The 13,532-nt window shown below is 42.3% G+C and overlaps 3 protein-coding genes across 3 annotated transcripts; 1 reads left to right on the forward strand and 2 right to left on the reverse strand.

Annotated features, from left to right (window-relative positions):
- The first annotated feature begins 2,808 nt into the window (after positions 1-2,808).
- On the forward strand, positions 2,809-4,196 carry nr0b2a (nuclear receptor subfamily 0, group B, member 2a). The gene is made up of 2 exons (XM_054622099.1): positions 2,809-3,413; positions 3,546-4,196. The coding sequence occupies exons 1-2, from the start codon at positions 2,879-2,881 to the stop codon at positions 3,785-3,787; spliced, it is 777 nt and encodes a 258-aa protein (XP_054478074.1). The 5' UTR covers positions 2,809-2,878; the 3' UTR covers positions 3,788-4,196.
- A 1,676-nt stretch (positions 4,197-5,872) lies between these two features.
- On the reverse strand, positions 5,873-9,660 carry kdf1a (keratinocyte differentiation factor 1a). The gene is made up of 4 exons (XM_054622113.1): positions 9,286-9,660; positions 7,871-8,949; positions 7,430-7,504; positions 5,873-6,560 (listed from the first exon to the last, which is right to left on the reverse strand). The coding sequence occupies exons 2-4, from the start codon at positions 8,928-8,930 to the stop codon at positions 6,475-6,477; spliced, it is 1,221 nt and encodes a 406-aa protein (XP_054478088.1). The 5' UTR covers positions 8,931-8,949; positions 9,286-9,660; the 3' UTR covers positions 5,873-6,474.
- A 1,496-nt stretch (positions 9,661-11,156) lies between these two features.
- On the reverse strand, positions 11,157-12,550 carry LOC129110225 (trophoblast glycoprotein-like). The gene is made up of 2 exons (XM_054622411.1): positions 12,291-12,550; positions 11,157-12,075 (listed from the first exon to the last, which is right to left on the reverse strand). The coding sequence occupies exons 1-2, from the start codon at positions 12,548-12,550 to the stop codon at positions 11,157-11,159; spliced, it is 1,179 nt and encodes a 392-aa protein (XP_054478386.1).
- Positions 12,551-13,532: the final 982 nt, after the last annotated feature.

Genomic DNA, 13,532 nt, shown 5'->3' on the forward strand with positions numbered 1-13,532 from the left:
AGTTTTTACATTACATTACATTACAGTCATTTAGCAGATGCTTTTATCCAAAGCGACTTACAGGTCAAGGAATTACAGTTTTATGGTGATGTTTAAGTTAACTAACTTTAACTCAAAAGCCTGTAAAATGCAAAGGCACAGTATGAACCATTTAATTACTTTTCACTGGATTTCTCCAGTATTATATAGTGAATTTTTAGGATTTTTGTTGTAGACTAGAAAATTATTGAAATTGTATTGCTGGATTGGATCTGGCTTATACTGTGTAAATGTATGGTGTCTTGTAAATTAATAATCTTTTTTTTTTTTTGAAATAACAAAAAATGTGAACTGATGTGAACATTTAAAATTCCAGGATAATCAAATGATTTTTTTCCCTTTGACTGAAATGACCTCACGCCACGGTGTAAGAATAACTGCCACCTTTGGGTTGATGACCTTCTGAAAACAGAGCCAGGCAAATGAACCTCTGCTGTATGAGCAGTGGGTCAAGGTCAAGTGTCATGTACCAGACACGGTGTCAAGCAGGAACATAGAGTTCAATGACCTGGGAAAAGCAAAACCAGAGGAAGAGAAAAAGTCAATATTTGGGAGAAAACCTTACGAGAAAAGCAAACAGTCTTTCAGTGGATATGTTGAACCAATTATCTTTAAAATGATGCAATGATTGTCCTATTATTTATTAGTATAGGTTTAACTTGATAATGCTATTACAGTCAGGTGTCTTCAAACATTTTAGAGTTTGAATGTGTTTAAATACTTACAATTTTTTACAGGCTAAGATCTGCCAGCCACTACATGATGCTTTGTCTGTTTCGCTTGCTTGATCTCAGAATACAGCAGTTGTGCCGCTTAAAGAATGAAGGCCATTTTATTTTTACTGTCTTGGTGGAGATAAGCGTCCGTCCTCCGTGTCCGTCTCTGCCTGCTCCTAACGTCTATAAACACAAGTCTTATCACAAGCATTTACAACTGTCAGCCTCCTTCATGAAGCCTGAGGGCTTTCTGAGGGCATTATAAGTCACTTTGCTGAAAGGATCACATTCCAGAAGATACATTAACGTGTTATTTCATACATTCGAATCAGAGGTTCATTATAATTTAAACATGTCATGTCTTACATGAATAATCCCTTTAGTGTATCATAATGAGATCACTCCAGGAATGAAAAAGAGGCTTTGTTAACTACTCTGGATAATTCTTTTGAACGGATGAGTAAAGAGACTGATGAAATAAAACAAACATTCGGTGACTGGTGCTGCCAGTAGTGTCTGGCTTGTAATCTCTTTATTGCAGTCATTCACTCTCTGAACCGTCCTTGACCTCGCTGCTCTGTGGTTCAGGTCTTCCTCTGAAACTTCCATGCTTCCAGGCTTCTGGGCTTGTGCAGCAGGTGTCCCTGCAAAAGTATGATATGTAATGTATTATGTCACCTGACACTATACAATGTGGAAAACATTTTGTTGGTTCAAGGTGCTAAATGTCTAAACCGAAATAACTTCTCATTGAAAATGAGAAGTTTGTTTATTTGATACAACAATAAAGTGAGCCAATTAGCTTATCAGCCTCAAGCCTCCGTGCTAGGCACAGGGAAGATAACAAATTAGGGTAAATGCATTTAAATGACAACTGGAACATTGTACAGCCTGTTACAGACGCCATAAACTTGAATTATTTTCTTCTACATGACCAACTGTGATTGTTTCAGAATTAAAAAAAGCTCTATCTATCTAACGTTATCACTGTAAAATAAACTAGTATGAACACAACTAAGGAGCTGCTGATGGAAAATACACTTCAAGAATTGTTCTTTTGTACATTATTTTAATTAAATTGACAACCTTCTGTGGTATCTATCCGTCTGTCCGTCAGTAAGCCAGCCACCTCAATTTTTGTTTAGTTTTTATTGTCCATACTCTAAATCATTTTGTCCTCCACTTTTTCCAGACTAAAATCAATTTTGGGGATCCCTTGAAATTTCATTTAGTACCACAATGTGGTAAAAAATAGTGGGGTTGACATTATCATTATGAGTATGTTGACATTATGACATTAACATTTAGTTCAAAGCAGCACTGTGTCTTAGTGTCAAATAACTTCTAGCATTGTGGTAAACTTGTTAGACTCCATGTGTGTTATGAGTAAATGAAATTTACAATAAATTCACAATTAGCTGAATTTTTGAAATATAAAAAATATAAATGACAGATTCATTCTTCTTTGTCTCTGGTGTTTCGAGTGACTAATGACCTCAGTAGTATTTCTAAAATCCTGCGTTTCAATTGTTTTTATCAATATCAACGTCAACAAATAAATAAAGAGGATGGGCAGCTTTATACCACCATTTAAAGTTAAAAAAAAATTCCAGTCCTGTTCCAAGGTTACAATCGATTACATTTATTTTAAAAACAAAAACAACAAAAAAAACTTGATACACCTCATGAGGACAAAACTTCTAGGTTATTGCCCCCGCTCTGCTGTGGCTTCCTTCCAGCTCTCCAGGTGTGAGCTGGCAGTGAGACACAGTGTGAGGCTGATTACCTCTGCAGTCCTTGGTAGCTTGGTACTGCCTGGGTTAATGACACCGGCTACAAGATAAGGCCCAACCCTTTTGATTTCCAGGCGTTACTCTACCAGCTACTTTTCATTGAGAAAAGCTTATCGGTTTCCCAGGGTTATTCCATCAGTCACCTGGCAGAGAGCTTGGTTGTTTTTCACAGAGTGTATTGACAAGTCAAGGTCCACCTAGCGGGGTGGGTTTGCCTTATAAATACAGGGACACTGGAGGAAGCAGCAGTACTCACAAGCTCTTGCAGAGCCGTCCGATGAGAGTTCTCTTACATTTAACTACATAGATCTCTACAGCCTATAAAAAAAAATGGATAACAGGTGTCATTGTGCAACCAACAGCGACATGCTTTCGAATCCTATCCTCTACAACATCCTGAGCCAAATGGATGGCAGCAAACAAAGCCAAAACGTCTTCAACTACAATTCAACAACTCACAGATGCAACTGTGAGCTGCGACGGACGGTGTGCTTGAAAAGTCCATCTGAGATCTGCAAAGAAGCATCAGCAGTTCTGGTCAAAACTGTCCATTTCATGAAAAACTTACCTGCTTTCAACCAGATGCCACCAAACGACCAGTTCTCACTTCTCAAAAGCTGCTGGGCACCGCTCTTCATTTTGGGTCTGGCCCAGGAGCATGTGGACTTTGAGGTGACGGACACACCTGCGGACAGCATGCTGAAAAAGATTCTCCTAAACCGTCAGGAGAGAGCCGAGACGGAGAAGGAGCAGCCCACCATGGCCGGTGTCAGCAGACTCCAGTCCTGCCTCAAAAAGTTTTGGAGTTTGGATTTGAGTCCAAAGGAGTATGCATACCTCAAAGGGATCACAATATTTAATCCAGGTATGTATTCATCTGATGGTGGATGTAGAAATGAAAACACTAGGTTCTCAGAGGAAATCTCCAATCCCTGCTGGAGGAACAAAATACAAATGTATTTTTCAGAATTTAACCTCTTGTCTTTACATCCAACAGATGTCCCAGATTTAAAGGCAGCTCTGTTTGTTGAGGGCTTGCAACAGGAGGCTCAGCACGCCCTCAGCGAGGTGGTCCAGCTCCTTCACCCAGGGAACCAGGAGCGCTTTGCTCGAATCCTCCTCACAGCCTCCATGCTGCAGAGCATCACACCCAGCCTCATTGCTGAACTCTTCTTCAGGCCCGTGACAGGCCAGGCGGATCTGCTGGAGCTGCTGGTCGACATGCTATTCTGCAGATAGAAGAGGACAGGCGGACTCTGTGTACTGTAACTGTAAGGTTGAATCCAATGATTTCTACTGTTGTGATGCAGACCTTATCGCGGACCAACCCAAGCAATGTTTTCCTCATGACACCGAGGAATGCCTGACAGTGGACTGCAAAGGGAAGCACTTACAACAGCCAATAAAAACTATGTGAATTGGTGAACAGGAGACTGTGAATTACTAATATTTACATTGAAGCTCAGGTCACTTTAGCCCAGTCTGAAAATCTTTTATCCGCTGAAGTTAAAAGATTTAACTATAACACATAAACAGAGACATTACCCACTGTAAATATATTCTGTTTGCTTCAAAGTTGTAAATAAATACTGCAATTACAGAGAATTTCAAATAAATATATTTTTGTACCTGACCTGTTTCAACTTTTTTTAAACACTCAAAGCAAGCCACCATATTTGTGTTGAGCACCAGGTATGGACACTCCGTTATGAACATCTTCAACCCAACAGCTCATTTGGCAGCTCCCTCTTTATTGACATGTTGTGCAGCCAAGTATTACCCAAGCCTCTTTATTTAAAATTCTTACCCAACTTAGCAAATGTGTCACAGTGATTTCCCTGGATATGTGAATAAAATGGTGCCAGAGTTGTCACTAAAAACACTTAAAATATTTGTGATTTGAAAAGTTACATTGTAATAAGCCTACAGTGTGACAGGTTGTTTTTTTAAACAAATGTTTAAACCCAGAAAGCGACAGTCTGTCATTGTTAGTGCTGGATAAAACTCATAACGAAAACAAACATCCGATTCATGCATCACGTGTTCACCTTCACGTTTTTCCAGATTGTGGTGAAACCAAAGGCAACTGTCAGCGCTGCATGTCATATCACTGGTGAGTTGTTTTTCTTTCTAGACTTCATAATCATGTGAAGGGTTAATCAACTAACACCAAGCTAGAGAGACTGAGAAGTTTAGGAAAGTAGCCCCCCCTTTTCATGTTTCTATTGACCACAAATTACAGTAATGTCAGTATGTGCTTTGTCTCCCTCTCATGGAAAATAGTGAAAGTCACATGTTTACGCGGAGTAACTATAAACCAACAGAAGCATTCACAAGTGAACTTTATCTAAGCCCTGATATGTTTGTCACATACACATACGTTTAACAAAATAAAAGCCCTACAGAAAAACAATCACCACAGTTTTCATGCAATAAAGTGGATTAACTATGTCAATGCTGAATCAAATATCCTAAAAAGAAAAATCCCAGCACACTGTGAACAATCTGCAGGTAAGATATTTGATATAGAACAAGCCCTCTTGATTCACCCCAGCCTTTGGTATGCTAGTTGTGAAACAGCGAGCTTTTACATGACACCTCATACAGGTAAAACAGGAATGCGCTGGCGGGGGCAGAGAGCCAGAGGAAACGGGGTTGCACAGGGCCACGGCAGCACACCACAAACACTGGAGGCTCAACATTTGACACAGAAGAATTCAGATGATTTGCTCATTTGTAGTTTTCTGGGATTAGTTGAGTAGATTTTATGTTCTACATTGCTTCAAGAATGTTGGAAAATCCTGGTTTTTATGTTAGTGCAGCTATCTGCCTTATCGTGCTGTTCAAAATCATTTCTTCACATTGTTTTTCCATCTTTTGTGCTCATTATATGCAAATTATTACATATTGCTGTGTTGAAAGCTGCAACTTCTAAAGGGAAAATTACTTTTAAGAGTGTAATAATTCTTAAAATATACATTATTGGTTCATATACTAAAAATGTATTTGACCTAAAGTTAAGGATATGTTCCTGATTTAGTGCACCGATATTCCCTTTGCTTCAAATGACAAAGACAAACCCCAGGATTTTATTTCCTTTTTGTCAGAACCAGCCAAACAAGTTCTTTCTTTTGCTGAGGGCGGAAAAAGCCTTCCTGGCATAACACAGTGACCTCAGGGAGATGAGCTTGACAACAATAATCCAAAGCATTAAAGAGGAAAAGTAGCTAGTAGGATAATAGCTTACATTTTTTTAAATGTAAAATGAGAATTAGATGACTTAGGCATTGCCTTAGTGAATGCACATTAAAAAAAAGGCATAAACAAGCTTTTTTATTTCGTTAAAAACAGGACTTATCTGTGAATAAAAAAAACTGTGGTCAATGACAAAAGGTTTAAAAACCCAGAGGGTAACATTGACATCAAAATATGGCTTAACAATGCAGTTTTTAGGTCAAAACATGCTTTCAAGGACTCTAAACGGCAGGAGTCAATATGCCCATACATACATACATACAATAAATGCACAATGGCTTGCATAAACAGTCAGACAAGAATGAGGACGGATACTTTACAATCAGTCTCTATCCTCTGGCCTCACTGCTAATAGTGTAGTCATGTTTCCTTTTCCGAAAACAACTTTAAACACTGCATACAAATACATAAAAACGGCAATGTCTTTCCCTGTGTAAAAAAACAAACAATTCTCGTTGAGTCATTTGCTGGAGAGTAAAAAAAAAGGTCCACAAATTTAAACGACACTCCAATAGCAAACATCAGCCGGACCACTTAAAGCAGAAGTACCGCCGCCCCGGGTAAAAGGTACTCCACTCAGTAACAGATATACAAAAAAAGAAGGATATCATTGTCCATCTATTTGGCTACATCACTTGTCAGTACAGGTACGTCTGTATCTGTGTCACCCTTCAGAGCAGAAGAGGAGCGCCTGAAGAGTCTGTTTCGGTGTCATGATGGTAGGGCGAGTAGGCTGTGGCAGTGCTGGAGGAGTACACTGTGAGAGAAGGAGCTTTATTTAATATGCTGAAAACAACAACAACAAAAAAGAAACACAAACAGAAAAAGCCAACAGAGGAGAGGTTATTTTTCATGCACAAATGAATAACCCGGGACACATTCCCAGGTCACGATGTGAAAGTTGTGGTGACGCAATGTGGTGTACCCTCATTCAAAAGACATGTAACAGGACACCCCCGTCCTTTTAACCGTCCCTTTGCGGAACAACAAAGGAAAAAGAGGCTGCTGCACGTTAATCCATCTGTAACCTAAGTTGTTCGCTAAAATTACAGGATGAAGCATGGGAATTTATGTGGCATACATTTAATGTGACTGGACCTGCTGCTCGGAGCAGGTGGTGTACCATGACTGCTGAGCTGGAGGGGAGAATGAGACAGATTGATAGATTGATAGGTGGGTGTAAGGTGGCAGACGAGGGGCGGAGGCAGCTAATGAGCGAGGGATTGTAATATGCAGAGAAAAAAAAGGCAGGAATGTGTGGCTTTCACTGGTTAAAGAGGGGTATGTTGCTGGAAAGTAGTGAGGAGGTGAGAAAATGCCTGCAGCTGCAGCAGGTACAATGGTTTGCAGTGACCTGAGCCCCACACTCTGATTCAGCGGGGCAGTAATTATACCTCAGTGACGAGGACAAATAAAAAGACAGCATATCCGTCTGCACAATGCACAGAATAATAATACATTTGCTTGATATTTATTTGCACATTTAAATTGGCTAATAATACAATTTCTAACCACTTATCACACGCTTGCACGCTCTGGTGCTGACTGATTATGGATCTCATCCAACCCAAACTCTTAAAACCTCATACATGCATTAACATCAGCCCAAACAAAGAATGTACTCACTTCTCCCACTGGAATGCCTCATTTTCCTCGCCAGCTCGTCCGATGGCGTCTGCTCCGACACTTTCACCTCCGGAACTGTAGCAGGGGGACAGGAAGACAAAATGAGCGCAGGCAGACATGGAGCGTCAACAGACATCAATGCACTATCATTTAAAGGATTAATCCGGTCATCCTGGCTATTGTGCAATATGTCTTATGAGACAGTGTGTACCTGTATAGACTTGCCTCACATTAACCCATTACTGTTGGGTCATTGCCTGGTGTATTAGTGCTACAAAAGCAGCGTCCCAACAGACACTATGAGTCATTCAGGGAAGAAAGATGAGATGATTGGTATATCTGGTATGTGTCAGCCAGATGGTGGTGAAAAAAAGTTGTCATGTGGCATCTTATAAATATTCATACAGCAGTAATTATTAATGATAATTGGCGTAGTCTTACAGTCGCTGCTGACGAACGTGTTGGTCATGGTCTCGTTGCCACTGTCAGGGAGAGTCCCGTCGCTCCTCCCATTGGTACGCTGTCCCGTCGACTGATGGCTCTTGTTCCTCTTGCCCTTTCGCGTGCTGATGCGGATGACACCGTGCACGAGCTTGCACTCGGCCTCCTGCTCCTCCAGGTTGTAGTCCTGGGCGATGCTGTAGATGAGCTCGCTGATCTCATTGGTCTTCCGGGAGAAAGAGGAGTCAGAGGTGCACTTGGCCAGCTGGTCAATCTGGTGCAGGGCGTAAAGCTCCAGCAGCTTCTTGGTGATGAGGGAGTCAATGTCTGTGCCCGTGTCACTCAGGTCATCTAAGTCATAGTCCTCGCGGGACAGCAGGCTGGTGTTGCTGACAGGCCGCTGGCTTTCCCCCTTGCCCGGCGTACGGGTTCGTTTCGGCGCAGCAACCGGATACCTTACCGTCTTACCTGCGATGCGCACATCTGGGTAGCGGAAGCTGTCACTCGTGGGCAACTTGGTGGCTTTAGTGGTCTTGCTGGACTCCAAAGGGGTGCCACAAGTGGGATTGGTCATAACAATGCCATTAGGAGGGTGAGGCTCGCCGCCTGCTTTAGGGGGGTGGTCTGTGGAGCTCTCGTTAACGGGCAGGCAGGGCTCTCGGCTGCCATAAAATCCACAGGTCAGTACACAGCAGATGAGAGCCTTACAGCCACTCCACCCCATGGAGGCACAGGAGCCACAGGCATGTCTGCTGGCGGGCGTGCTGTCTGCCGACCCGGGAATAAACCCTATAGTCTCCGAGCCCCGACCCGTGCCATTGCGCGGGTGGCCTTTGCTGCGACCATACCTGTTCTCCGAATACCGGGTGTGGTCAGTGCGGTGCTCGTGTAGATGCTCCCCATGGGGATCCTTGTAGGAGTCTTGGCTGGCCGTGCTCTCCCTGGATATAGTCCGAGTAGGTCGGTACTTGTCTGCTCTGGAGCTGTGTTGGTGTTGGTGTTTGTGGTTGTGGTTGTGGTGGCGGGACACCTGGGGAGCCCCTGTGCTGTGGCCAGGCATGGCTCAAAATACCTGGGACCTGGTGAGGGAGAGGCATGTTCAAGAAAAAAAACCAAGCAGATGTCAACCTCCCCTTTTTGTGGCCACACAGACTCGCAGCATTAAACAGACACATTAAAGTAGCCAGGAGACATACAGTAAACACTAGCTCCCAGTCAAACTACCTCCCCGGAAATTGTGAGAATGTAAATAAACTTGATTGCTGCCCGGATAATAATAATAATTTGGCCCATTTCGTCGCGCTGTTGAAGCTTGTGTTTGGCCTTCAGTACGTGTGCAGGGAAAACACATCAGAGCCAAACGCTCATTCAACATTAAACAGTTTTTAAATTTGACTTACAAAACGTCCACTTACCGCATAAGAGGAAAACACTTGTGGTTGTCTTTTTTTTTTATCTCAGATAACTTGTTCAGCGAGCAAACCGCGGAAGTCTCACAGAGGGAAAAACTTCTGCTGCTGCTTCAAACGGAGAAAGAAGGAGTGAGATCGACCGCCCACAGGTTTCCAGGTGTCTTCACTTCCACAAAACAACACACTTTGCAAGCCTCAAGTCGGCTGCCTCAAGTCGAACAACGCAGCTCGGCTCCGGGTTTTTTTGGGTTTTTTTTTTTTTTGTTGGTAAGACTCTTGTTGTGTTAGTCTTGTGTTGCCGTGAGTCTCCTCAATGTTTGGCTATTACCTGCGGCTACAGCTAATCCCAGATCCTCCTCCCACCCACAGGTGAGTCGTGACGTCACAAGAGGCGGATATAAACGCACAGGAGAAGGAAAGAGGAGGGAAATACCATAAGAGACAAAAAAAAATAAGGACAATTATGAAATAGAAGTAAAAGAAGAAGCTAAAGAAAAAAACAAAAAACGGGCTGAAAATCTGATCAAAACTTAAACCTCTGAACTTTACAAGAGTTAGATTGTAATTTAGTACCATGTGATGCAACAAAACAACTGATGGTGAAATTCTGCACTACAATGTGAAAAGTTGAACACACACACACACACACACACACACACACACACACACACACACACACACACACACACACACACACACACACACACACACACACAGACAGACAGACACACACACACACACACACACACACAGCTGTGGCTCAGTGGAGAGCAGGGTCATCCTCCAATCAGAGGATCGGCGGTTCGATCCCTGGCTCCGGCAGTCCATGTCGATGTGTCCTTGGGCATGACACTTAACCCTGAGTTGCTCCCGAAGGCTGTGCCATCGGTGTATGAATGGGTGTGAATGATTAGAGAGACCCTGATGGGCAGGTGGCACCTTGCATGGTAGCCCCTGTCATCAGTGTATGAATGGGTGTGAAAGGGTGAATGATTAGTAATGTAAAAGCGCTTTGAGTGGTCGGAAGACTAGAAAAGCGCTATACAAGTACAGTCCATTTACCATTTACCATTTACACACACACACACACACACACACACACAGAGCCAGCAGGTGTTTTCCGAGCAATATCTTTCATTGTGCCCTATTTCTCCCTCTATAGAAACACTTAATCACCCACTGCTTGAACTGAAATAGTAGGGCCACCTTACCTAAAGAAAGCAGCGTGGTGTCTTGTAGTTGCATTGTAGTCACAATGAAGCAGAAGGGGCACAAGAAAATGAAATGCATTAAAAGTTTATTTTATTTAGAATTCATGTAAATACAAGTTTCATATCATACAGTTGATGTAATGTCTATTTATTTGAGTATTACTGTACTACAGGTCACACATTCTGGCACAATAAAGATACATGGTAAATTGAATGAAAGGATTTATATTATTTAATAAAACTGACTGGGTGTCTATGGGTTAGATACCCAGTTTCTTAGGTCAACATACATTTGTCATGCCATTAAGCTACCATTTATGTGTTTTATATTTCTGTCAGTCTTCTGCAGCTATTTAAAGTCATGATACTAGCAAAAAATGAAGAATCCTCAATTGACAAAAGCTGAGACTTATAGACTGTTGAATATTTCAATTTCAATGTAGCCTAAGTATCATATTATTAGAAAATGTCTGAGAAGCATACAATATTAAAGTCAATTTACATATACAAGTGCCTGAAAACACAAAGGCACTTTTAAGGTAGGATTTATCAGTTATAACTGCAGTATGTACAGGAAACTCAAAAATATAGTAAATCTACCAGCTAACTAACTACCTATTCACATCTACATCTTCCTCGAATGCTTCTAGTTTTATTAAAAGATCATAGGTTCCCAGGTGGAGAGGTTGTAATTTGTTTGACCTGTGTGTCTGCAGTAAGCTTGACAATACAAGTGTCACTTGGCTGCCGGTGTGCACTGCTGCCACCGTTATCTGCAGAGGTGTGCCCCAGCCGAGGGTCCGAGTCAATCTCGTATCGGTAGTGATATCCCTCCAGAACCTCCTGACATGCATCTCTCGTGCCAATGATCCACCTCTTCAGACCTCTGCGATTCAGGTAGAGCACAAAGAGAAATACTATGCCCACAAACCCCAGCGCCAGCCCAAGGAAGACGTAGGATGTCTGCACGGTGCGGACGGCCACCTCTGCTTGGACTGGATCAACACATCCAATGGCGTGGACGGCGAGCCCTCTCGGTGAGGCGCACCTTACAGCATCCACGTCTACCTGAGCTCTCGTTTCATTCAGCCAGGCCACAAAGTGACTGATCTCACAGGAGCAGGGGTTGTCACCAAGAAGGATTCTGATGTTCCCAAGCTTCTCGAGCTCTTGTAGAGTGTCAGCCCCGAATGTAATGAAGATGTTTTGTGTAAGGTCTAGCAGCTCCAGACGGCTCATACCAGAGAAGGTTCCACTGTAGAAAGCCACCAGAGAGTTGTTGGCGAGGAAGAGCTGCTGCAGGTTGCGAAGGCGGGAGAACATCCCAGGGGGCAGCAGGGCGAGGTGGTTCCCAGAGAGGTCGAGGCGGAGGAGCCCCTCTAAACCACCCCAACGCAGAGCCGCGGCGAGGTCTGTCAGGGCGTTGAGGTTGTGCAGCGAGCGGCTGAGGTTGAGCTCTTGAAGGGGACTGCCGGGTATGCTGAGAGCTGTGGGGTGAATGAGGGCCAGTTGGTTCTCACTGAGGTCCAGGAAGCGAAGGTTGATGAGGGCGGAGAAGCTGTGGGACGCCATCTCTGTAATCCTGTGAAGATGACTAACACTGTAACATCGGTCCTGAGATATTTAGTAGTATTTCCATGCTTGGACACAAATCACTGTAGTGTCAGAGTAAGCAAATAAAAAACACGATCAGAGAATCAAACAGTATTTGGGCATTTTATTAGATACACATGAAGAAAGTTAACCAAATATGGCTTAATATACATGAATGAAACAAAAAAACATTGACATTCTCACCTTTTATTGCTTAAAATGATGTTTGTGACATTCTCCATCTCAGTAAATGAATCAGGTCCAATCTTGGTTATGTTGTTTCCTGTGATGATGACAGTCTTGGCATATCCTCGAACACTTTGTGGCACTGTGAGCAGATCCTTAGAAACATTTTTTACTGTGCGAGTGACAGCAAAACACTCACAGCCAAGCGGACACTCCAAGAACTGGTATGGTGCACAGAGAAGGATTCCCAAAAACACCCGGAGAGCAAAAACACACATTTCTAACTTATACTTAATTAAACATTCAGATTAAAACGACAGCAGAAAAAAAAAAACATCACTCCATGTGAATTAACAAATAAAATACTAAACACAGCTTTTGTTCTTACTAAGTAATCAAATGCTGCAGAGGCAGAAAAGAGAGCTCCGGCATCAACCCCTCCTCATCTGCTCCTCTCTGGAAATAAAGGATCCCGTAAATTGATGGTAGTTCATATCTGCCAGATGAAAAAGGTATGTAGTTCCCTTAAAGGTACAGAGGATGATTAGGGCGTCCACAGCCTGTGACCTCCACCAGTCTGCCAGGGAGACTTTGTACACAGCACATCCACGAGTAAGGTTAGAGAAACAGAAATATCAGACTGATAGAGATATACAATAATAAATAATGATCTTTTGGGTACATAGCATCAAAAACAAATTAGTGGAATAAATAATACAAAATGTAATGTAGTATTGTTCGCAATTAGAGCTATAGTAGGATTCACAGTTACAATGCATTCAAATTCTGTCTTGAGAGGAGCAAATAATACACTTATGTTAAAGGAAACACTTCACATGTTCGTCTTTATACACCAGAAAAAGGAGGATTAAATGAAGAAGGTCATTTTTTACAGCGCAATACCGCCATTTTTCACATGTGTGTCTTACATCATTTCTATCTTTGGTAGCGACTCATATTTCTTATACAAATAATTGATGAATACTTTCAGCATTAAGATTTCTTGATCCATTCGGTGGTGATTCATCACTGAGATGTACATTAGCCAGTGCGTTCATCAGTGCTATTCTTGGAAAAAGTATCTCTCTGGATTTAACAGTATTGCTCCACTGTGGCGTAATACTTGTATAATTCTTAATAGGCAAAACACAAACACAGAACCAACTGTGTGATTCAAAATATCAACAGTTAAAACATCATTTTGATTTAAAAAAACTGAACACAAACAAGGGTTTGCCCTTAAATACCCTCCTAGAGCCT

Source organism: Anoplopoma fimbria, chromosome 20, assembly GCF_027596085.1.
Source record: "Anoplopoma fimbria isolate UVic2021 breed Golden Eagle Sablefish chromosome 20, Afim_UVic_2022, whole genome shotgun sequence".
In the NCBI taxonomy this organism is placed as follows: domain Eukaryota; kingdom Metazoa; phylum Chordata; class Actinopteri; order Perciformes; family Anoplopomatidae; genus Anoplopoma; species Anoplopoma fimbria.